The following is a 26,593-nucleotide window of genomic DNA, read 5'->3' as shown; positions in this document are numbered from 1 at the left end:
GGAATATATATGTATATAGGATATTTGTTTGTATTTCCGTCTACCTGACATGGTGCTACGCTCCCTTAATCTTAAGTTCCTCGAATTTTATGGTCTATGACGTGTACGGACTGCATAAAGAAGAAATGGAACGAAGGAAGGGCGTGTTTGTACATCTTTGACCTGGCTCTCTCTCTCTCTTTCTCTGTCTCTCTTTCTTTCTTTCTCATTCTATCATTCTCAGGTAGAGTAAATTCAGTGGCGACCGATGTTGCACCTGCGTTTCCTGTCGCTTCACCAACCACAGGGACGTTCGTCCACCTGACGACCGGAAAAGATTGTCCCTATCGTTGATGAAATTCGTTGTGTTAGTTGAAGCAACTCAGGTACCTCGTGCCGAATCTATTCAAGCTTAGAAATATTCTAAATTCCTTTTCCAATTTTATTTCTTTTCATTTATATATATAAAATTGGATATACAATGAAATACTTGTATTGAAAATTATTATTAATTAATAGATAATTCAAATGATTTATTAAAACTCTTGTGTGTATCAAAAATTCTATATGCTCATAATTTAAATTCTAATCTGTAAATTATTTTTGTATTTTTGAAAGCAACTCAAGAACTTCGTGCCTAGTCTATTCGAGTTTGAGAAATATTCAAAATTTCTTTTCTATTTTTATGTATGTAATTGAATATACGATGAAATACTTTTATATCGAAAATAATTATTACTTATTAGATAATTCGAATGATTTATCAAATCTTGTATATATGAAAAATTCTATATACTCATATATATTTAAATTGTAATTTATAAATTATATTGAAAATTATTGTTAGCTGAAATTTATCAATTTTTCACGAATTTTATGATCGTATTTTGTTGGTTTTTGTAGGCTCGGGAATTTACAGATTTATTTCTACAGATTTACAGGGTCGTGTAAATAAGATATAAGTGTCAAATATTTGGAAAAAGCAATAAAGTAACCTTTTGGACTATAACCCAAAGGACTTAAAAGCAAAGAATCGATAAGACTCGAACACTAAACACATACTCTACGGACAACCTAAGACCTTTTACAGCGATTTACAACATGCTACTGAACTAACATAGAAACAATTATTTCTAAATATATTTTTTTATAGATAAGTTTCGTATTCTTTATTTCCTTAAAATATCCTCAAATGTATAAAATTATTTGTTAAATATATTAAATTATTTCTCATAATTGTTACATATCACATATACCAAAGATTCACAGAAGTATTTGCCTATATCCGTAATTATTATAAATAATTAATATTTCCTTTGTGTAATGGAAATCTTTCAAATGAAAATGTTTAATAATTCTAAGATACGTTTAAACAATTAGAAAATAATCGATTGCTATAAATTGAACAACAAAAGTACGAATACTTCTATGACTCATTGTAAATCCATTTAATTGATAATAATAATATATAATATCATCGCGTAAATAATTATTATTTAATTATTAATCGATCAATTGATTAAAATACAACAGAATATCCTGTCGTTATGTTGAGATGGTTACTTTGTATCTTCAGTGAATACTCCCCCACGAGAACGTGCTATATATGCATAAATTCCTTGTGCCTTAGAATCTCGATTATCCAAGTATAGAACGCACTTTCGAATACTCATACTAACACACACACATACACGCACACGGAATTACGACAAGCACACTTTCGATTATCCATACGGTCACTGATCCTATCATCGATTATCTTACTCATGTATTTCCAAATCGATAAAACTACTTTAGGTTCATCGTCAAACTCAAATACCAACTTTATTCGAGTGTTTTCACTATATATATATATATTTATGATATCCCAATAATGGACATAGAAAACTATGGACATAGAATATAATTATAGATATAATATTTCTTATGACAAAATTAAAAAGATAATTCAGTTTTTGAATATAGAAAATAAAAGTTTCCTATAACAAATATTATATTAAAATACATTTTAATTGTCATTTCTAATATCTGGATGTGTGTGTTAATATAAAAAAAGAGATATACACGTATATTATAAATATATTTATTTTATTATAATGTTCGTTAATAGATTGACTATAATTACTCGAGTAAAAAAAGTACAGAAAAGAAACAAAATATTAATCAATGTTTATTAACGTATTATACAATTATGTGTTGTGACGTGTTAGTGATAATAAAATATCGAACGGATATATCGATAAAGAATATAATCGATTTTGATGACGTTGTGCTAATAAATATATTTAAAAATCTTTTATTAAATTATTTCCGTCTTATTTGGTAAGATTAAATTCTTGATGACATTACGATAGAACGTTGTAAGGTATACTTGCTTGTGCTTTTTTTATGGTGTAACGTACTGGAACGCCGTTCCGGTACCTCTTATTTTATTTTTTTTTTTACGGTATTTTTAATGTTTCAAAAACGAATAAGAGAAAAATTATGAAATATTTATGAATTTTTATTCCGTTATTTAATATTTTCTCTTCGTTTGTATATTTGCATTGAGATGAATTATCACGTCGAAAGTTTTTTTTTTTTTTCTTTTTTTAAAATAAATACCGTCTCGTAGGAGAATAATTGTTTGTTTAATTTTATTTAAATAATATTCGAATATATTTTTCTCTTCGATAAAAACCTTGAGTAAAAACTGACTGAGTTTCAGTACGTTTTTTTTTCTTTTTTTTTTTTTGTCAAATAATTCGATAATTGTTCGCAAAACGGCTGTCGTAAAAAATATGAAAATAAATAAATATATATAAATAAATTATATAAATAAATTATATAAATAAATATTATAAAAATATGTATAAGAAAATGGTACAGAATTAATTACTAAATCATTATTAAATGCAATAAATAAAAGTATGCACATATATAGCCTTAGAAACAAAACCAATCGTACTTCTTTGTTTTATTTGCCTTGGGTGACTCACCTAAGGGGTTGTCTATCTTGCGTGTGATCGTTCGTACGGTATGCGGGACCTTACGTATACTCATAGTCTTTCTTTCATCACGTGAATATACACCCATGTACGTATGTATGTATATATCTGTGCATATGTGTGCATATGTTATATGGTTTCACCAAGGTACGTAGTACTTACGTATATACTTTGATAGTAGAGGGATATAAATAGATAATAAACAAAAGTCCGGTTAGCGTCAACTTGCTTGCAGATCACGTGCTTATCGAGATGACCTCATAAATTAGCTTCTAAAACGATATCATCCGAGAAGACATTGCTCGATTATATGAAACTTCATGTGTACAATGTATGTGTACCTATAATATACACATATACTTTTAAAATAGATAAGGGATGTGTGTGTGTGTATGTATGTATTTAGTAAATATTATTATTATTATTATTATTATTATTATTATTATTATTATTATTATTATTATTATTATTATTATCATGAACTTTTACTTTCGATATGAATGTGTGTAGACGTTACGATAAACCTTGATAAAATTATATATATATGTATGTGTGTGTGTGTATGTATTTTTTGATAAGTTTCATCGTCACGTATGTAAATAAAATTCGTCGTAATAATACAGTGACATTTGTTCGTGATAAAAGGGGCGTATAACGAACAGATGCTCGTGGATATATATTTCGTCCGTTTTGATAGCAATGAACTCAAGTATCTTGGAAAACATTTTATTTAAAACATTGGATTCGGCATACTTAATTGGATGTTTAACAAAATACCTAACACGAGTACCTGGATTATTTTTAATCCTATTGTCAATTTAAAACAATGAATATTTTCTTTTAATAGAATTTTTTTCTAATTCTTATAGATAGAAATATTATGTTTATTATAGGATTATTTAAATTTTAAATAAACATTTTATTATTAAAGGAATTATATTTGGATATAATTGATAAGAAAATTGGTCTTACAAAGTATACCCTAATCCACAATTAAAGGTATTTAAAAAATAAAAAGAAAAGCTAATCGTAAGTAGCATTTATTAAAAAATATTTATTGTAAATAAAATATATAATAGAAACTTATTTAGATGCAAGTATTGCTTTTGTAAGACAAATATTTTTGATCATTTAAATAATAATTATATAACGATCAAATAATATATAGATATCAATGAAAAAGTTGAACAATTCTCAAATCAATTTGTTATTTATCAAAATTACGTAACTTTTTTTTCCTTACAAGTAAATATGAATTATTTTAAAATTTACGAATACTCATGTGACTCGCATCGTATATGCATATATTCTCAAACTGATTATAAATTGAGTATAAAAAAAAAAATTATATTATTTATTAACAACCAGAGACGTTCTCTCTCGTTAACGTAATTAAACAACCAATTAATGTAACTCGCCTTTTGCAAAAAAATTCTCATTTTTTGTCCCCCCGAATATCATTATACAAATAACTACCTCGCGTAAGATATTGTTAAAAAAGAAAAAAAAAAACCAAAATCAGAAAAAAATCATCGAAAAAGAGGAATTTTTATAATGTGTACTACTTTTTGATTCTCTTAGCGTACGTAAAAGAAAAAAGAAAACAAAAAAGGAAGAAAGAGTTATATAGTTTATCGTACGAACGTAATCATGAACGAACATCGTGACGTTTTAAAGTCGTCTGATATCAGATAGGTGTAATAACAGATAGGAATACAGGATGGTCCCCGTGTGTGTTTGCTGACTTCGCAAGAACGACGAGACTTGCAAAGAGAATTAAAAAGAGAGAGAGAGAGAGAGAAAGAGAGATAAGCTTCCTTCGATATCAGGTGTTAGGCAAAGAGATAAAGTATATACATTCCGTGCACCAGTTCTCATGCGTGGCGCCTTCTAGTCGTGTCAACATTTTCACCCGTTAGTTTCATGTAATATACTCGACCACGTTGTTCATTTCATTTTTTTTTTCTTTATTTTTTTTTTCTTTTTATTTTTTTTTTCTTTTTATTTTTTTTCCTCTCTACCGTGTCTCAACGATCATTCGTTATCGATCATTTACCGATCGATTAGTGTGTTACGATTTCCACACCCACGATGATTAACGATTATAAGATATATATGTATTAATGTGTGTTAACGAGAAAGAAAAAGAAAATGGAAAGGATTAATACCACAGAGGGAGGTGAACTCGAACATAATCGAATTTGCAATCCGTGCCGAATCTTTTGGACGTGTTTTTCTTATCGCTTTGGATTACCTATTCCAGAATTTTGTAGGTAATGATGTTTATCTTGTCAAAGTTTACAAAATGTTTGTTCTGGATGTCTGGAAATATGATGTTTCAACTGTTTTGATTTTATTTTATATCAATTTTATATGTTTTAACATGAAAGAACGTAATTGGTGAATGTCAACGCATACCAATTGCGTCAAATATTGGTGTTTTTTTATTCTTATAGATTAATATTTCGAATATAGATCATACACGATCATGTGAATCTTGATGTTATCCAATTTCGGTTTTTAATTGTAACATATACACGTAAAATATATCAGATGTTTTTTATTCTTTTCATTCGTACAAACGTTGTTAGTGTTATACACTATGGTCAAAAATAAGAACAAAAATGTTGTATAAATTTATTCGTATTAATAGAAGAAGTTTTATGCAACTGAAAGAGATAGGTTACGTTTGTTTGTTGTTACGATAAAACGAATTAGAGATGCAGTTGTTGAAATTAATTAACATCGGCGAGAAATTCGTCATATCAAAATAAACATAAATTACAACTGACAATATGTAAAACTTGTGTTCGCGTAGGCGGATATTACATTTTCAACATTACGTTTAAGATAGTTTTACAAATTTATGTTTATGACTTTTGAATGTAGCTTCTTTTTTTTTTTTAAATGATCTATGTTTATATATAACATTTTTTATTTTTTATTTTTGAATATAGAAAACGTTTCGTTTTGTACGAAATTGTACAGATACGAATTCAAAGTAAATCGTTGACAAATATTTATTCGTCGAGAACGTTAAATTAAATTTATTAAAAAGATTTATTAACATCAACACTTTATTTTTATTACTAACAATAAGTTAAACCTTTATTCACGAGAACGACTTTTAATATACTTCGATCGACCTTCGATTTATCGATTAACTTTGTTTCTACTTTTAGTTAGACAATTTTATATAATACTCATTTCTCTTACTTCATTATTACTTTTTATTTTCATCTCTTCTCCTTTTTCTTTTTCTTATTATTCTAGATAAAACTATTATTTTGCGATTGATTCGATATAATTTTAGTCGAGATAACGATCCTACGAGTTTACGTAACGCGTTTTGTATTTTTAGATTGACGAGCTGTAAAAGATAATAATTTGATCTTGTTATTTAACGATCCGTCGGTTATGTACTTTGTTGGATTCTTTCAAAGACGTATTGTCTTGGGAAATAGATAGAGAGAGAGAGAGAGAAAGAAAGAAAGACAAACAGACAGATAAAAGAAAGTTAGAAATTTATTATATTAAATTCAAAGTTCACTAAACCAAAGTTCACTATTAATACGTATGTAAATACGTGTAAATATTTCGTGATTGTAACATTTAATTATCAATTAAAAACTTTCCCTAAGTATCCTACTACAACTTCAACTTAACTGCGTTGCTTTCAAGTGGCCACTAAGGGGACTACTCATTTGAGGGTTCTGATTTCTTTCTATATGCCATTAAACATCATTCAACGATCATCTAACATCTCACATTATTCGATACATAAAAAAGATGTATTTCAAATATATTCTCGTAATATATTTATTTATTTTTAATTTATTTCCAATAATAAAATTTCATTGACAATTGATCAATAAATTTGATGTCTGTTGGTGTCAATGTGCACGCGAATAAAATTAAATCGTGTTTTTAATATTAATACAAATTTGTGTTCTTTATATTAATATAATATAATAATTTTATTTATTAATGTATAATATATTTTATATAAAATATATGTATATATTATTTTTTAGTAGCCAATGAATCACGACGGAAAAATTTTTTCTTGTTTTTTTTTTTTTTATTTTATTTTCAGAAAGATAAAAAAGAAGAGAAAAATTTTTCTCATTGTCCAGATTTTCTCTATACATCTTTCCTTTATGTTTCTTTTTTTTTCTTTTCTGACAGGCTCTTAGAAAATTGAGGTAAAGGACCAAAGGGCACAGTATAGTATTATATGGGCATCTGTTTTGTCGATTTCTAATACGATCCCTTTGTAGTTTGAAAGCTTTCCGTTTCTAAAAGTACCCCCGCCCATTAACCTTTTTCTATCTTATCCTTGTGTTAGACACTCTCACAAAGCTCGGCCGTCTGGACATTGTAACTTTTTCTTTTTTTTTGTTTTTTTTAGTTTTTTTTTCTTTTAATTTCCGAGAGAAAATAATTCGTCGATAAGTTCGTTGTAAGCGTGTTAAAACCTCTATGAAAATATATTTGAACAGATTGAAAACGATTTCGGCAACGTTTTAACCCACGACCACCAAGGTCGTTGTTACCATAATGGTATATTGCCGGGCAGGTTGTACGTACTGTTGGAATTTGAAATTAGTAATCGATATGCGAAACGATGCTCGTAAAATCGAGTTTCGTTCGAAAACCCTGCTCTCTTTCTTTCTTTTTCTGTTTTTTTTTTTCCTTCTCTCTTACTTATTTTGTGTGCCGCACGTTATTGTTTTCACCCTTTTCAATGTTATGTATTTTAACCGACCTGAAATTCGACTATTTGATCGTGTATAATAATAATAATAATAATATAATTCATTTTATGGGAATGAGAGAGTACCGATTTTTAATTAATTTTGGTTTCGTATTTCTAGAAGTTCGAACAGACTTTCTTAGAACTTTTTGAAAGAATAAGACAAATATATATGACTTGAGAGAAGGATTGAATTTCAAACTGTTTTCAAAAAAAAAGATCATTATAAATAATTTTCGTGATCGCACATTTTTGTAGATTATTAAAAAGTTATTGAAAGTATTCTGGAATTTTTAAAAAAGATCTTCATTCTATATTTTTAATTTTATTTATTTCGATAAAAAGGAAAATAATTCGTATTATTTTTTATTTTTCAATTCTTTTCGTTTTACCTATTCTGTTGGATAAAATATACTTTTTGTTTTTTCTTTTTTAACCGAAACTCAATCGACTCTATTTTATTTCGAATATTCGAATGCAACAACAACAACAACAAAAATTACTCTGAAATAAATTATTGCGACTCTAATCGTGACATATCTTGTTAAAAAAAAATATATATATATATATATAATTATAATTGAAACAAAGCGTTTTCGTTCGAAAATATCTCGTTAGAAGAACAAAACGAAACATATTTGAAAGAAAATTTAAAAAGAGGAGGAAAAAATTGCGTAACGCTAAATATTTGTAGGAAAATGGAAAATAATAAAAAAAAAAAAAGAGAAAACACAAATGGATATATACGAAATCATTTGAACCTGACAAGGTCGATCGCAATTACGTATGTTACGATTACGATCGTTTAATTATCCCTTTTATTGATCCGTTTTGGTTCTCATTTCTCTGTATTTTGAAGATTAACACATCCTGAAACGTGTTACGTAAAGCTGAAGTGTATCCTTCGGATATGCAATTGTCTGGATTATATAATCCTTCGTCAACGTTGTACGATGATGTAAAAGCTGACCAAGTTTTTCACGTTTTTTTTTAGTGAAAAATTCGAAAATGTCCGTTTATCAAACAGACAAACACAGGAATTTTTCTATGAAAAATTCATTAACATTGTTTATTCGATTTCTTTTTCTATAAATAACATAACATCCATTAGAATACGTCAGATCACAGATATAATAATATTACCATATTATTATTTTTCCTTATTCGATAACAACAATCATTAAGCTGTATAATTAGTAATCAATTATATTCGAGAAATTTATTATTCGAACAACATTAAACGAAAACGATTTATTCTTACGTAAGAATATACAATGAATGAAAATATTTAAATTATTAACATAACAAAAAAAAAAAACAAAAAAAAAACAAAAAATAAATTAAATCAATCTTGTCTTGATTAAATTTCGTAAGAGAATACCAATGAATATGAAATTACTATCTAAATTTGAACGAAAAGAAATAACAAATCTTTTTATGGAAAAATGACTCCAAAAAAAGAAAAAAAAAGAAAAGAAAAATTATCAATCATTTTTGCGGAAAAATTTCAGGAAAAAAAGAAAATAAAATAAAATAATAAGACTCGGTTACATCTCGCGATTAAAGTTCCTCCTCTTCCTATCTTCTTCCTTTCTTTCTTTTTGTTCTTTCTCTTTTTCCTAAAAACTTTCCTTCACAACAACCAACATTAACAGCAGCGACAGAAACATCAGCAAAGTTAAAAACTAGAGGACAGAAACCATGCACGAAACAACACGAACAACACGAAAATTCTTCTTCCCGTCGATCGGTGCAATGTGGTTTACATAAGCCTAAACGTAGATGGAAAACTATGAGGAGGAGGAGGAGAGGTGGCCTGAATCCTGAGCTCCTTGGAATTCTTTCCAATGTGTTCTGCTATGCAGGAATTGTATGGTGTGTGTGTTCTCTTTCCTTTTAGACTACTCTCGACCCACTCGTTCCTTTCTTTTTCTTTTTTCCCTATTTCTCTCTCTCTCTCTCTCTCACACACTTACTCTCACTCACTCACTCAATTTCCGTCTCTCTTTCTCTTTTTCCTCGTCTATGGTTCTTTCAATGCTCTCACATTTCTCTACTTTGAAGGAAAAAAAAAATATTAAAAAAGGATAAGGAGAAAGAAAGAAAGAGAGAGAGAGAGAGAGAGAGAGAGAGAGAGAGAAACGTTTATACGGAAGAATTAAATATCAATTACATCCTGAGAATCAAGATTTTCCTATCCGGTAATTTTCTAAGAAAAATCATTACCGAGAATTAACTATGTTACTACGTCGGGGAAATAATCGACAGAATTTTATGAGGCACACCGGCGACGTTTAATTAAAAAGTTTTGACTGATTGTTCGTTATACCGGGTGTTCTGAAAAAAAAAGATTAATCTTTCTATACTACTTACGTATTACTTAGATTAGAATTAATGTTCGTAATTAATTTACATCGGAAAAATTGTTTTATTAGAAGGATAGGAGTATTAGTTGATTTGTTGTGAAGAAAAATTTGTCTTACGATACTTTATACAGAATCGTATGGTTTCCTAGGTCATTTGAGAGATGTTTTTTTAAATTTTTACTTATGGGATATCTCGTCGTTAAAATGTGTTGTTGGTTTGTAAAGATACGATCGAAACAAAAGATAAAATTTACGAACGCATTAATATGATATTTACTAATCACTAATTCGACGAATGAAAGTTTACATTTTCTTCTTGCAGATAAGAACATTTTTATTTAATATTTCTTGTAACTGTATACCAATATATCATTAAAAAATATTTTTAAAAATATATATTATTTTAATTTTTCGATATATTTAAATTTATATAAACTTTTTATTTTATTTATTTGATCTTAGTACTATGTAGTATAAGTTTATGAACATCCTGTATATATATATAAAGAAAGAAAGAGACATTGTCGTATTAAAAAAAAATTGGTTATTTATCTGCATATACATGCAGGTAGGACTCTAAAATTGAAAGGTTAGAAATAAAAGGGGCCGATCAAGGGCAATGGGGGAAGGTTGACAAGGGTTTTGGGGGTGTCAGCATTGTAGAAAAGAATAATAGAATCTAAAATAAAAGAAAATTAAAGATTCGAAACCTTTTTGATTGTCAACGAACTGTCGTTTTTTCCATCATTTGCTTTTCCAAATTTAAGCTTTTTTTTTTTCAATTTTCAACAAATAAAAAAAGGATCGAACGTTTGAAAAGCAAACTGACCTAAAATTCCAAGGTCTCAAAATACCTTCGACCAGTCATGTGAATAAGAGATTTCCCTTTTTCTTGTTCCGTTCCTTTATTCATTGTTAGTTTATATAGTAACTTTTATGTAGTAAAAGTTTATAGAAAATCCCGAAGGTAGTATTCGACGATCTTTCTATGGTTTCTACGTTCACGTAGAAACGTTGGTTTCACTTCTATTTCCTTTTCCCTGAAAAATAAATCGAATTCGTTCGTTGGTAAAGTAATGTATTAAGATTGTATAATACATTCGGAGAAATTCATTTAATAGAATAAACAAGTCATGACTTTCTAAATAAACGTTGGAATCTAATTACAAAATAAACAGATAAAAAAAGAACATTAAAAATGTAATCTAATCGATACGTGTGTTTCTATGTCATTAAAATCGAATTTATCGAATAAAATTTGTCGAGAAAATCAGAGATTAACGAGTAGAATTCGTTAATACGGTTATAACAAATGTATTTTATAACATATATATATATATATATATTAAATTATTTATTATTAATTATATTATATTATATTATACTACACTACTATTATACATATAGCTATATTACATATATTATATTATTATATATACAACATATACATATAGTGTATATACTATATTATATATTACTCTATATATATAGAGAGAGAGAACATAATATTATTTTAAATAATAATATTAAAATATTAATTAATATATAAATAATAATCTTAAATGTATATGTAACAAATAAAGAATAACTTGACTATATTTGTATATACATATATATCTATTAAATCATCTCATTGAATATAAATAAATAAAAGCATGCACTTTGTGATCGCAAATTCGTAGAATAGCAATACGGAATTGAGACCGGACCGACCCTCTTTCCTTTCCATGCTCTCTTTCACCCCGCTCGATATCGAAGTAGTCCGGTTACAACGAGCGTAAATTGATAATTCCTTGAATAAGAAGAAGAACAAGAACAAGAAGAACAAGAACAAGAAGAAATAAACAGGGAAAAAGGAAAAAGAGATCAAGTAGGAAGAGTAAAATCAGCTGTGTGAGTTTGAAAAAGAAGAAGAAGATAGAGAATGAGTTTCGTTTCATCGAAACTACCAACCAACCAACCAAACCAACCAACCAACCAACCAACTTGCTTAAAAGGTAGGAAAAGAAGAAGACTCGAACGAAGAGGAAACGAAACGAAACGAAACGAAAACAGAGAAAGAAAATCCGTGAGGAAGAATGAGAAGAGAAAGAGAGAGAATGGAAGAAGAAGAAAGAGAGAAAGAAAGAAAGAAAGAAAGAGAGAGAGAGAAAATGAGAGAGTAGAGAGGAGAAATGGGTGATGATCGAAACGAGTGAAATGGTGAGACGAAGCGAAGAGAACGACCGGTAACAACGACACACAACACAACGACGACAAACTACTACGTCGACAAAGATGACGATAAAGTGAAGAGAGGAAGGAAAAGAAGGAGGATAGAGAGAAAGAGGAAAGGAGTGGGGGGAATGGCAGAGTTGGAAGGGGGAGAGGTAGGATAGGAATGCGCGGGCCCTGGTTGGTGAAGAGGGAAAGAGGAAAGAGAAGAGGAAAGAGTAGTGGAAGGGGGGGACAAACAGTGAACGAGGGAAAGAGAAAACGAGAGAGAAAGAAAGAGTGAGAAAGAATGACTAAGTAGTGGGACGAAGAGAGATGAAAATATACCTAACGTGTGGGTAGTGAAAGCGAGACGGAGATAGGTGGTATGCGGTGGAAGGGGAAGAGGGGGAGGTAAAGGTAGGTGAGAGAAGGAGACGGACAAAATGGGCATCGGCTTGGTCGGCTTGCTTGCTTGCTTGCTTGCTTACTTACTTGGTTACTTGCACGGGGTAAAGTGAAGCCAACAAACTCACGTCAGTTTCAACCTGGAAGGACGGACGCCAGTCTTTCTCGCGCGTTTCTTCTTTACGTTCGTTCGTTTGTTCGTTCGTTCGTTAGTTCGTACGTTCGTTTGTTATTTCGTTAGTTTATTACTACGTCATTTTTCTCCTCGTTTATATTATTTTTCATTTAATTTCAAAATGCGTTTCAGTTATTTTGTTTTTTTACTTATAACATTTCCCATAATTTTCATATCATTTTGTAAATGGATTGTTAGAGTAGTGTTTAACCTATTCATTACGAGTTTTGGGTTGGAAACAATGGCTTCCAATGAATTTTATGCTGATATTTGTATTCAATTATCGTTAATTTTTGTGATCCTTTTATATTTTACAAGAATCGTGATTAATAGTCGTAATAATAATGGCAGGCGTTTTCGTAGCATTTATTCTCCTGATATTTTTCCTTATCTTTATTTTAATGAATTTATATTTAATTAGGAAGATCGTTTTTTTCTGTCGCTTCCTATTTTTTTTTCTTTTTTTTTTTTTTAAATTTAATTTTTTTTCCTCTTGTATCGAGGATGAGAAGAGTGAAATGCGCATACGCGGTCTCACGTTTAAATTGAGGAAGTTGGACAGAGTTGATTTTTGTTTTGTTTTTTTTTCCGATCAGTAATAACACAACCAATGGATAAGGGGTGGGTGGGGCAAACAAGTTAAGAAGAGAAACATAAGGAAAAAGATTTTTCCCCCAACTTGGTGTCTCTGTGCGCGTGTGTTCGTGGACGTGGACGACGACGACGACGACGACGACGACGGGGACGACGGGGACGGGGTGGTGATATGAGTTGGTTGTAATTAAAACGATTAACGGAGTTGCGAATACCTGGCCAAAAACCGGTAGAAACGTTCTCCAAGCGATATAGCACACGAATTTTGACGACAACGGCAACTTTTTCGTCGTCATCTTTTACGTTCTTTTAATATTCATCATCACCACCATCATCATCAACATCAACATCATCATCATCACCATCATCGTCGTCGTCAACGTTTTAGTTGAAATTGTCTATTGTGACACTACATTATCGTTAGTAAACATAAACTATTGTACACCAAGTGGTGATAATACAAATCTACGAACAATATTTGATCATCGATAGAAAATGAAAATATTGGAATAGTGTATCTTGTTTAACGTCATATATCAAGGTTGATGATAATAATTAATTAATTAATTATTCGTAAAAGAAAAGTGCGTTACGTGTGAGTAATTCTTCTTCGACGGAAAGTATTTTGACGAAAAGGAAGTGGATATTCGTAAATATCTCATAGAGTGGGGTTTATTAAGTGAAAGAAGAGAAGAATAAGTGAAAGGAGAGGATCATAAGAGAGAGAGAGAGGGAAAGAGAAAACAAAGAGACAGAGAAAGGGATAGAAAGAAGGATCGGCATCCCAGAAGAATGAGACGTCTTGCGTGAGCCACCGGCAACGTTCGAAAGCACGCGCTGCGTTGCGCCTTCCATGATTCAATTCGCCATTATAGTGATTCAAACGACCGACGACGAATCGTCGAAAGGCCTCGCCATGAGAATCCTGAAAACCCTTCATTGGTATGTTTCCCATTAATCCCTTTACATTTTGCCACCCCCTACTGCATATCAAAGTATCGATCTTTCGATCATATTTGTTCATTCACAATTTCAATTTATATTGTCTCGAATTATAATATTTATTAATATATTATTATTATGTTATTGAGGATCTTCGTTCGATACCGGTTACCATGAATAGTAGTATAATAAACTCTCGACTTTCTAATACTAGAAAAGATTTGTCTTCTTCTTTTTCTATTTCCATTTAGGTTTTTCTTTTTATTTCTAGGTGTTCTAGTTCGAGGTATATGATCGATTCGTTCATAGAAAGTTTCGATAGATTAGTGAATATTTCGTTTAACGGAATACACGTTTTCATTTATTTTATATTCGTTATAATCAAATATTTATGTTTGTGTATGTATGTGCACGTGCATAATAATGCATGTATATATTGAAATCGTTTTACTTTAATGGGGACCATGATTACAAATTTCATCAATCAAATTTAAAAGATATGAACTAGATTTTCACATTTTATATACGAACTTAATCTTACGTGTTTCTACTCTTTTTTTTTTTTTCTTTTATTCGTGGAAAATAAAAATAAAAAAACAAATCTTACCATTCGTTCCATATCATTTTTACATTAATATAACATTTTACATTACTCATCTCCAGTCTCGTATCGAAATGCTTTTATCTTAACGAACTAGCTAAGAATATTAAAGAGAATGTAAAGCATGAACCGTAAAACTAGGATATACGACTTGTAAAAAGAAATAATACTCGTTTGCTATTGTTGCGAAGTATTTTCTTTTTTTTCTTCTTAAAAAGAATCGTAAACGTTGCATCTCAATATATTTATGTATAATATGCAAAGTGTTCAAAAACATTGAGACTAAATTTATATTAAGTATTATTCGGTTCAAATAGATGATAAAAATTCATTATAAATCACTATGACTCAGTTGGTTTCCTATTTCATTTGATTTAACGTTTATATAGGGGGTATCATCTAGCGTGAAAATAAATTGATTTATAAAAATACGATTGTAATACAGTTGATTAACAGAAGAATGTATTGGAAATGCATTTAACTATTAATTCCAATATAATTGAAAGTATATTCGAAAGAATTTGTCGATCGTTAATTCGATACACGGAAACTTGCATTCCAACAAGTGAGAGGAATTTTCAAATATTTCATCGCAATATTTTGTCGATAAATCATTTTCGAAGATAATTTTTAACATCATGAATATATTTCGTATTTTCTGTTGTTAATCATTTTTGCAGAATGTTTCTATTATATTCGATATCGAAATGACGCTTTCTTTTCTTTCGACTAAAATAAGATAATATTATATATACTTGAGGAGAGTAAAATATTTTATTTTATCTTAACTATACGTGTAACGGTACCATTTATATGTGCATTTACTTTTTAAAGAAAATAATCACGACGGAGAATAATTTGAATCAACGTAAATGTGTGTTATTAATAAAATATCAAGTAAATTATACTTATACCTATATACAATATTATGATGATGAAGAAGAAGAAGAAGAAGAACTTTTCTATTCCGTCGTATTTCAAGGATATATTTTTTTTTAAATTCATATTTTTGTCTACTTTTAGCAAAGGATCTTTCAATCTTCGGTCTTTTCATCTCGACCCGCAAACTAGTTTCTTTCCTTTTACGTATATTCTCGTTATCGTAAGATATAAAAATTTATTTAAACGTCAACAATATAATATATATAATCCGACTCGTATTCAAATATCGTTCGCAACACGTTCGAATCAAATTCATTTTTCATGTTGCTTAAACATTATCAAACTAACTATCATAATCTAACTAACTAAAAATGAAACCAATCTGATATGTATACGCGTATTTATGCACGAGTATATAAAAAGAATATAAAAAATAGAAAAAATATGAAAAAAAAAAAAAAGAAAATACCTACTTCGTAACATAAAGAAACAAAAAGTCATGCGAAGAAATTCTTCATTAAGATAAAGTTTATATGAATCATTCTTAGTATGACGCGACCTTGCCGTTGTTCTTATCGTATCATTTATCTACCGTCAATTATTAGTTAGTTTCGTTTAATTCTTCACCAATGCAATCTATTGTTTTCTCCGTTATTATTTGTCGTATTTATGATAGATATCGTTTTGCGGTTTGAGATCAAGTTAATCGCGTAAACTGGTATGCTAGGTAAAGCAAAATCCTCTCGACGCGAATCATTTAATAGGCACGGGAATTTCGTGCATGAGAGGCATTAATAATTACTCGAAATATGCGATTGAATTAATGAGAACTAATTAAGCGTTTCCGTTTCCTTGATTTTTTTTCTTTTTTTTATAGAATGAACGATTCGTTATTATTATTATTATTATTATTATTATTATTGTTATTTATTTGATATTAATACAGTATCGTGTACATCTAATTTCGATTAATTAAACAAACATGTCATAATGGCAAGGATAAATTCATAATTAACGTTTGTATTGGATCATCCTAAAATTTTTTTATTTTTTAATAAGTGTTGCATGAATATACATTTTTTTTTCTTTTTTTAACACATCGTATATATAGGTCACATGAGTATTTTCGTACTTAGCTTATCGACGAATATTTTAAATAATTCTATTAAATTCAATCGATGAATATGCATGGTGTACTATTTATGAATTTATATAAATGTTAATTAAAAATATATTTTTGTACGTTGTACCGAACTTTTTCTTATTTCGGTAGCACATTAAGCAAACAGTGCATGATACTGAGTTATAGTATACGATACATTTTATAAAGATAATAAAGCAAAATGGAATTATACATAACTTAGTAGAAGAAACGTATAAATATCGTTTGAAACGACTTAACTATTGAAATGTAATACTTTTTTTTATGAAAAAAAAAAGAAAGTAACAGAAACAAACTATCAGAACTCATTTCTTGTCGAGTTTTTTTTTAAAGAAAATTATATTCAAATAGTATCATTGAAATAAAATGATAAAAAACAGCAACCTTTTTCATTCCAATGCTACAAAAGTGTAGCAAAACATTTTTTTTCTTGTAAATAATTTATACTTTTTTTTTTATTCATTCAGAAATATTTCTTATTACTATATGAAATATTTAAAAATACTATACAACATAATGGTTTAAAATTTCATTAATTTCGAAAGTATTTTCCATTCGTGTTTGGTTGTTTTACACCTTGAAAACAAAAACACTGCATAAAGTGGTAGACATTTAAATTCGATAAAGGGTTTTGTATGCAAACAACGTTCATTGACTAATATCGGTCAATACCGTGATTACGCAAGTATCTCTTGTAGATTTTCTGCAAGATTTGCCCACAAACGCGTTACCTTGATTTTATACCATGTTCCTTCGGTTTAAATACCGTTATTACGAGCCTGGCAATTTAGCAACTTGAATTTCCGTTCTACGACACTAGATTCTCGTGTTGAGAGATTTACCATGGCGATTCTTCGATGCCCATTCGTTACGTAGGTTTAAATGCCAACAGTGTTATCACGGATAACCGATATTTAACCGGGTAATAGCGGAAATTCGTTCCCCTTTTTTTATAAAACCCGACATTAAAACGCTTTTCGTTGTCGTTCTTCTTGATTACATTAGCGAAATTATTTTTATTTTTTTCCTTAAGAAATTTTACAAATTTTCTAAATGCGAAACTTAAATATATATGTAAGGTACCATTAATACATAGTAGTTAGTAACATTACAATACAAGTAACGTACATTTTAACTTACGTTAATAAGTAATGTTCATTACCGCGTAGCCAAGTAATAATAATAATAATAATTGAAAAAAAACTTTTATTTTTGTTTTTGTTTCGTTGATTATAAATCGTACGATAATTTTCATTGTTTGCTAACCTATTTGACGTGTATAGAAAATCGAACGCGTTTAAATTCTTATTGTAATATCGAGAAAAGTGTATATGTTATTATTCAATTAAATATACGCTCATATTTGTCATATTGAATTAATTAATAATGTGAATAGAATAATGACTGTTAATTAACGAGTTCGTGTAAATATTTCTTAATGTTATTAAGTTATAATGTTATTCGTGTATGCATTATACATATACGTTTTTCATTTACATAGGTTGTTGTTTATTTAGGGAAACACGAACTAACCTTATATGCAAAGGGCAATTCAAAATTTAACGTAGACGAAAGATCTTTTTGTATGCTAGAGAGACACGAGAACACAATTAGTTCCTTCATCTTCTCTCGAAATAATTTTTCAAGTAGCCATCCGATGAAGTGTACCGTGGGGTAAAGGGAAAGGAAAAAAGAAAATAAAAGAAAAAGATAAGAAGGGAGAAAGGGTTGTAGAGCTTTGTTAAGAAAAGCCCCTTTTAAATGAATTACCAACACGCTTGGTTTGTTGTTTCTTTTAAGTATTTTTACACAAAAATTCATATCTTTCTTCTAACGTAAATTACAAAATATAAAGTTGAAATATTTCGAATAAAAATCTTGTTGTTGTTTTTTTTTTTTTTAAAGATCAATTTAATGCGCGCGGAATTAACAGAATTTAATTTAATTTCATTTAAAATATTAGATCAGTTTAATTACGCATACGGGAATTATGTGTAGATCACATTAGCATAAACTTTCATAACATTTTATCTTATCGTCGTTAGAATATTTCACTTAAAAAAAAAATAAAATAAAAAATCATGAAAAAAAAGGTTAACGAAATAAGTTTCGAAATAAATCGGAGGAATAAAAAGAAATAGTTAACACTCATGATGAAAACGTGAAATGATTTTAGCGAATTCCTCGGAAGATCTACGCAGACTGCCGACCAGACGAAAGTTCGCCGTGTTCTCAAGAGACGCAATGCGATTAGGTCTGTTCGTAATCATTCCATTATTAGAGGATATTCCGATGGGATATATCATGGGAGAAGAGGTGTCGTGATTGGCGATAAGATGATACGAATAAAAAATAAATTCAAAACAAAAAAATATACAAGTTTTGTCCAACATAAGTATCTATTTCGTGAAATTACATTGTTACCTAGTTTTATTTTTATTTTTTTTATGTTTTTATATTATAAGACAGTTAAGTAAATTTGATATTTTAATTCAAGCATATCCTATTACCTCTCGCGGCAGTGTCCCCGAAAAGTTTTCAAGCGAATCAATAAAGCTTGATTTTGATAATACAGTTTGTTCGTTATATTATATGTATATATAAAGATTAAATATTAAATTAGACAATTTGGCGGTCAATTTAGAAGTTTAATGTGAAAATGACTGCATCGAAATTACTCGGTTTAATAAGCTTGACGCAGAATCTCTCAGATATTTTGTTTTAATCTTTTCTTTTTTTTTTGGTTTTTTTATCTGAAAATATTTATTATTATTCTTTTAAGCCAAACGGGGTCAGGTTAAATTAGATATTTTCGTTATTTCCGTGGTATTATCGAGAAAATTACATAACTAAAGATATTTAAATATAAACAATGCTTATTTTTGTTTTTCCTTCAAAGACCACGAATTAAAAAATCGTCGTCGGGTTATATCATCGAGTTAAATTATTGTTTTTTTTTTGTTTTCTTTCTTTTGTTTCTCTTAATCACTGAAAATAAAATAAGTCACTGGCAAATTATTTTCCAAGAAACATCCCATCGAATATCATATTATTATGTCTTTGTATATCATTCCAAGTAAGCTTTAGGAGAGTAACGTAAGCATTGTTCTTTAGTACGATTAGTTTTTCTCAATTTTAGTTGATTATATATAATATTAGTTAATTAGTTGATAAATACGTGGTAAATTATTACAAATGCATTAATAATCAACGATAGAATACATCAAACGTATAAACAATTCAGTCACAGGAGTATTCTTATTGTATACCTAATGTATCCACTGTATTAACTGTAAATTTAAAACAATTGATATTTATATCGAAAATTCTAATACATATCAATCTATTTGTTAGTATTATTCAATTTTTAAATTGATATATCGTTAGAAAAATATAATTGTACTTAATTGATCAAAAATTCATTATTTGCATTTAAACAAGATATTATAAAAATACAATGATTATTATTGTAAATAATATTTAACATGTTATAATACTTTTGAGATCAATTTTTTGTATCAGTTATGTCAAATATGACTTTTTTTTATAATAAAATCAATATCCGTAGAAAAATTGAATACTCCTAAAATATGTTTCTGTGTATAATAATTTGAAAATATTGTATTAGAATAAAATATTGATTGTTTTAAATTGACACTCGTAAGATTCATTTTATACGTCGGAATTATTATGTTTTATTGGAGAGATAAAACCATAAGATAAAATTATTTATTCATTTATTCTATTATAGTTATTCTTCATCTAGTTATATTTCTTCATTTCATTTCGAAACGATTCGAATTACTTGCTTACCCATTCGATATGATATAATTTGCTAACTTTATTGAATAGCATTTTTATTCAATGTCTTACGTAGTGAACATAATAAGTACGTATATCGTATATTAAAGTATAATACATACGTAGGTCTTCAGATAATAATTTCGAATTTCTCATACATTTGGTATAAATAGAAGTAAAATACAAATAATACGTTTTTGGTGTTTATTCAATTGGACATTTCAATTTGAATAACATTATCCCATTATGCTATTTTCAAATTAATCAAATGATTTTTATTCGTATTCTAATATTTAAATTCTTTGCTGACGAACTATACACATTTGTGTTCGATTTGAACCATCAACGTTGACGATTCATTCATAAATACATAGGTATTATTATATTTTAAAGTTAAATTAACGCATTTTATTTACTTACAATTAATTCAAAACGAATACGTACAAAATATCAATCAAATTCAACTCAAATTTATTAAAATAACTTACGACATCGAATTTTATATTACAAATTTTTAATGATTACGAATATATCATATTCAAAAAAAGCAAAAGATAAAAAAATGAAACATACGATAACATTTTATTTACAGTTGATATTTTTATTGACTGAATCAATAATCGAAATAAATAGAAATCTTACTTTCTTTATTAGAAAATTTATTAATCTATTACCGATGAGAGTTAATGCCTCGATATATTTAATAACAAATTATAATTTAATAACGAACGTATTTTGTATTTAACAATCGAATAATACTAATGATAACTTCGTTAAAAAAAAAAAGAAAAAAAAGAAACGCTGATCATTTGGTCGTTTCTTTCGTCCGCAAAGGATTAATAAATTAATAGAATAATGAAGAATATCCTAGATGAAAAAATACAAAAGAAATATTAATCCCACAATTAAACGAATCGCACGAGGTGACATAAAATGCAATCTAACGAGTATTTCTAGCTGTTAGAATAATATCTCGCTGTTTTATACGCAACGTGTAAGCTTAACTCAAGGCGTCTGAATCACGTATCCTTAAGAAGACACGATTAAATTATGTTTTAACGCGTATCGCATACGTAAAAAGTGTACGTACGTATCCTTCGCAGCCTCTTTCCATTCCACCCTCTTTCCCCCCTCCTCACCCTCTCCCCCAAGAACGCCATAGCGCCATATTATTTTTATCATATCGACTTGAATTCCTTTTTTTGTGTGTTCACCTCGCGAAATGAATTTCGTTCGAGAATTCAAAGAAAAATGAAAACTTTTATTAAAAACGTAGCTAATTTGAATATCCCATCGTTCGGATATTATTTTACGTTTCGATAAACGATATTTCTCATTGATGATCATCGTTTCTAATGAAATTTGCGAATGGAAAAATAGAAATGAAAAAAACAAACAAATAAACAAAAATAGATAGGAATTTATCGCGATCTATTCATCGTATCATGAGAAAAATTTTTTCATCTGGTGTAAAATCTCGCGTTTGAATTTAAAACAGAAAAAAAAAGATTTATTTTTGTTTTATTTCTATCCATCTCTCTCTCTCTCTCTCTCTCTCTTTCTTTCTTTCTCGTGAATTTTGTTTAAAATGTTATGTATGTATCAGCTGCACGTGAACTTGCGATATATTTTGCGTATTTTCTTTGACTACATTTTTATTCTTTTTGTTGTTGTATTTTTTTTTTTAAATTTCTCCTCTTTTTAAATAAATCCATCGTTTATACGTGAAAATATATATTTTATGTAGATTTTAATAAAATAGATAAAGATATAGAAAGAAAGATAGATGGATAGGTAGATAAATAGATAAATAGATAGGTAGATGGATAGAATTCGTTCACACTTTCACGTTTATTACTAATGTAGCACAACTGCATACTGATATCTATCTTTTATTTATTCGTGACCTTGATTATCTCTTTATTTCGTTTCATACTTCGAATGCACGTGTGCACACGTGCATTCGAAGTAAGGATCACGAACCAATAATAGGCTCGGCACAATACTTAAATTTTGTCTTAGGATTAAAACGTATTATTAAAAACAAAGGGAAAGAATTTTTGCGTTGGAAAAGAAAAAAATGAAAAATAGAGTAGATTCTCTTGAAAACAAAATTCACCGCTTCCTTCCTTTTTTTTCTTTTTTCTGTTTTCGTTATATATTAATTAAAAAAAATCCAATCAAAAGTGTGTGTGTGTGTGTGTGTGTGGCGATGCTTCGAAGTAACCGCGTAATATTTTTCTAAACATTTATTTTGATCATATTTGCAATAAACCAAAGAACTACTGAATATAAAATAGATATATCTTATAAAAATAATTCACAGTTTATAGAGTTTTCCGCTTGTATTGTTATTATAAAATTTGTATTATAATTTTTGTTTCCTTTTCCTTATATATTCATTTAAAAAATATCCGATTGTGACGGAGCTTCGAAATAATCGAGTAATATTTTTCCAAACTTTTATTCTTATTTTATTTGCAACAAACCAAGGAAAAAACTACCCTTTTCTTACCACGCGTACGCGTACGTAGAATATAGTGGACGGGGGGTGGGGAGAGAGTAGGGGGTCGGGGGCAACGCATCAAAACGTTCTTTTTATCTATTCTTACTCTTTGACTGTTTGTCGAAGAAGAATTTCAGTGGTCGACGACACACCGAGGAATCGTACGGGAGGGGCACGTATTATTACGCACGACGTATCTACGTGTCAGTATGCGACTTTTTTTTTTATTTTTTATTTTTTTTTTTTTTTTTTATTCTTCATTCTGCATCTCGTTATAATAGCATATTCGTTCGACGTTCGCAAATGCATATCGCATCTTTACCATTGAATTCAATAGAATTACGCGTTTTACGATCCTTGTTCTTCGTATACCGCATCAACGTTAGTGAGTTATCGATTTTTTTTTTGTTCTTTTTTTCTAGAAAAAGAAAAACCCATTGATATCGCAAGAATCAATAATCGCTTAGATTTTATCGATTAGATAATGGAAAGAAAAAAAAAAGAAAGAAAGAAATGATTGTGTCTTCTCTTCTGAAATTCCTTTTAGGAGAAGAATTTTTATATTCTTTTTTTTCTATAATGAAATTTTTGCCGTTCGAACAATCAAGGCAAGAAAAAAAAAGAAAAAAAAATTAGATTAATCGCGATTAATTGATCTTATCGCTTACATTAATATTATTACTTTCTTTTCTTTTTTTTTTCTGTTATGATCGTTGTGTGAGAAGCTTCGTAATGTTGTAATTAAATCGGCCACCGTGTTCTCAATTTTCTTTCGACGCATGACGCGTAAAGTCAAAACTGTAATATGGGATATCGCGTATCCCATCGTATAAGGGGGTAGGGGTGGGAATGGGGGGAGGGGACATTTTATTTCTGGTATCGATTACCAGCCGTTTGTGGATTCAATCTTCTCTCATTCTAAACTCCTGTTTCCATGCGTATCCCATTTCTTCGCATACCTTGGATTAAATCAATGCGCTGACTTTGTTCAAACTAATCGAATACATTTAAATACATTTTTTTAATATTTTGATTAATTAATTAACCGTGCTTGCACACTTCGAATTTTATATTGCAAGTTTTTGTTTTACCGTTAGCTTTCAACGCTTGTAAACATTTCACATTTTAAATTTATTTTTTATTTACAAAAAAATAAGACAATTTTAAATCATTTTTTGGAGCGCAAAGGGTTGACATGTTGATAGTAATTATTTGTATATTTTTAATTAGAATTCGCAATATATGAGATATGATTTTGTTTTATTATCATTATTATTATTATTATTATAGTATAATATAGCTTGTTATAAGTAGAAAATTAAAAAAAAAAGAGAAAGAGTGTAGAAACTTTTTTGGTAGATCGCTAATATTAATCTGAATAATTAAATTACAGGATCGATAGTTTTAATTAAAAAAAAAATAAAAAAAAAACCAAAATGATCGATAATTTTTCTTCGCAAACAATTTCACTCTTTATCGTTTTTTAAAAATTTATCTTTACGTATATATAGTAATAATAATTATCAACATTAACACACGAGATATTTAAACTTGGGGAGGGGGGTGGGGGACGAAGAAAAAGATTAAAAATTTATTTGTTACTAAGAAAAGAATCTTTTTAAATAATTCTGCGAGCGTAATGTAAAAAAACATATTTACATATAAACGTAAGAAAAATATTCAATTGTCAACTTTACTTTGCGTATTTTCCCTGGAAGAAATAGTTCGATGAACTTAGAAACGTTTTACCAGGAATAAAACAACGCTTTCGTCGTATATTTGTTGAACGCGTTTATTCCTTCCATTTCTTTTATCCAATATTCCCTTTTTCTCTCGAATAGTATTCGATTGAATCGTTATTCAAATATTCGATTGGAAAATATAGAAAGTAAGAAAGAAATATCGAAATAAAGAGGCATTCGAAAGGATCCAAAGAAAAAAAAAAAAAGAAATAAAGAAGATAAAAAGAAAGAAAAATTCATGAATTCGTATCGATATTTCGAAAGTGTTGAATTAAAATAATATATTTTTACAGGTCTCGTCGACGTAGCGGTAGTGGTGCATCAGATATACCACAACAACAACAGCAGCAACAACAGCAACAGCAGCAGGAAACGCAAGAGAACAACAACGGGAGTTCACGGGGAAAGAAATTGCAGGAGGGATTGGGTCCCGATGAGATGTGGGCTCGTGGTACCCTAGGCCATCACCGGGAGCTACCAGTCGATGTGCCCGACACCTTATTACAGAAGGCTTATCCCAATAAGGTAAAGAATTGCTCTACCGATTGTCGGAATGAGCTTCGTCGTCCCTGTAGCGCTAGCGAGTTAGACCTCTCCCTAAACGTTAAGAACGATATTATAAAAAAACGCACGACGGACGATCGGTCAAGATTTGGACTAACATCACCAACAACAACAACAACAACAACATCAACGACAACAACAACGACAGGAAAAACCGATCGGGTTGACGTCACCGATGGCTGCCCACGTTCAATTCTATTCAACGGTGACAATAAACTACCGATGCACGAGATCGAGTTAAAGATCGGTTTGTTGAAGGATAACGTTAAAGGGGAGGAAAACGAATTGAAAGAATTAACAACGGAATATTTGAAGATGGAAAAGAAGTCTAACGGTAGTATATTGAAGGTTATCGAAACGAAGGATCCAAAGAGTCCCTTCAGGGGCAATCATGTTGATAACGAAGACGAGGAGGAAGCCTCGAGCGAGGAGGCAAATGGTCAGAAGGAATCAAGCGTTGACATCGAGGACGAGTATCCTTTTGCCAAGGAAGATTATCCGACTATGTTGAAAACGTGTAGCGACGATTCGGCAAGTCCGCGAAGTTCGTCGAGCCGATCGGATAGTACAGCACCTTTAGATACCAGTTTGGTACTCAGGCATAGTACCGATGATAAGAATAAGAAAAGTAAAAAGGCCAATGCTCGTGACAAAGATTCACCTAGCTACGATGCTAGGCGAATCGATCTCGGTTCACCTTGTCGTGCGGTAGTAACCGAGTTACCGATCAAAGTGACACCTTTATTCGCACGTGCACGCGATGCAACATCTTTCGACAATCCGGCATACGGTTTGCCAGATTTCCAAGACATTCAAGGGCTTTTGATAAGATCCGACGAGGTGTCGGATTTAACAAGATTGATAGACGAACAGTGCCCGGTACCAAGAATACCAACTAGTCTTCAGGATAGAACGCAATCCGACTCGCAAGGTGG

At 29.5% G+C, this 26,593-nt stretch overlaps 1 protein-coding gene across 2 annotated transcripts in view; it reads left to right on the top strand.

Moving 5' to 3' along the window:
- LOC122521405 (protein PALS1) overlaps window positions 1-26,593 on the top strand; it is a 68,559-nt gene that overhangs the window by 26,229 nt on the left and 15,737 nt on the right. For both annotated transcript variants that reach the window (XM_043642117.1, XM_043642116.1), the window contains exon 9: window positions 25,388-25,619. In XM_043642117.1, coding sequence (XP_043498052.1) covers window positions 25,388-25,619 — 232 coding nt within the window. The remainder of the gene's footprint in view (window positions 1-25,387; window positions 25,620-26,593) is intronic.

Source organism: Polistes fuscatus, unplaced genomic scaffold (genome assembly GCF_010416935.1).
Source record: "Polistes fuscatus isolate 324 unplaced genomic scaffold, CU_Pfus_HIC Scaffold4, whole genome shotgun sequence".
Classification (NCBI taxonomy): Eukaryota; Metazoa; Arthropoda; class Insecta; order Hymenoptera; family Vespidae; genus Polistes; species Polistes fuscatus.
This window is presented reverse-complemented; position numbering and strand designations above follow the sequence as displayed.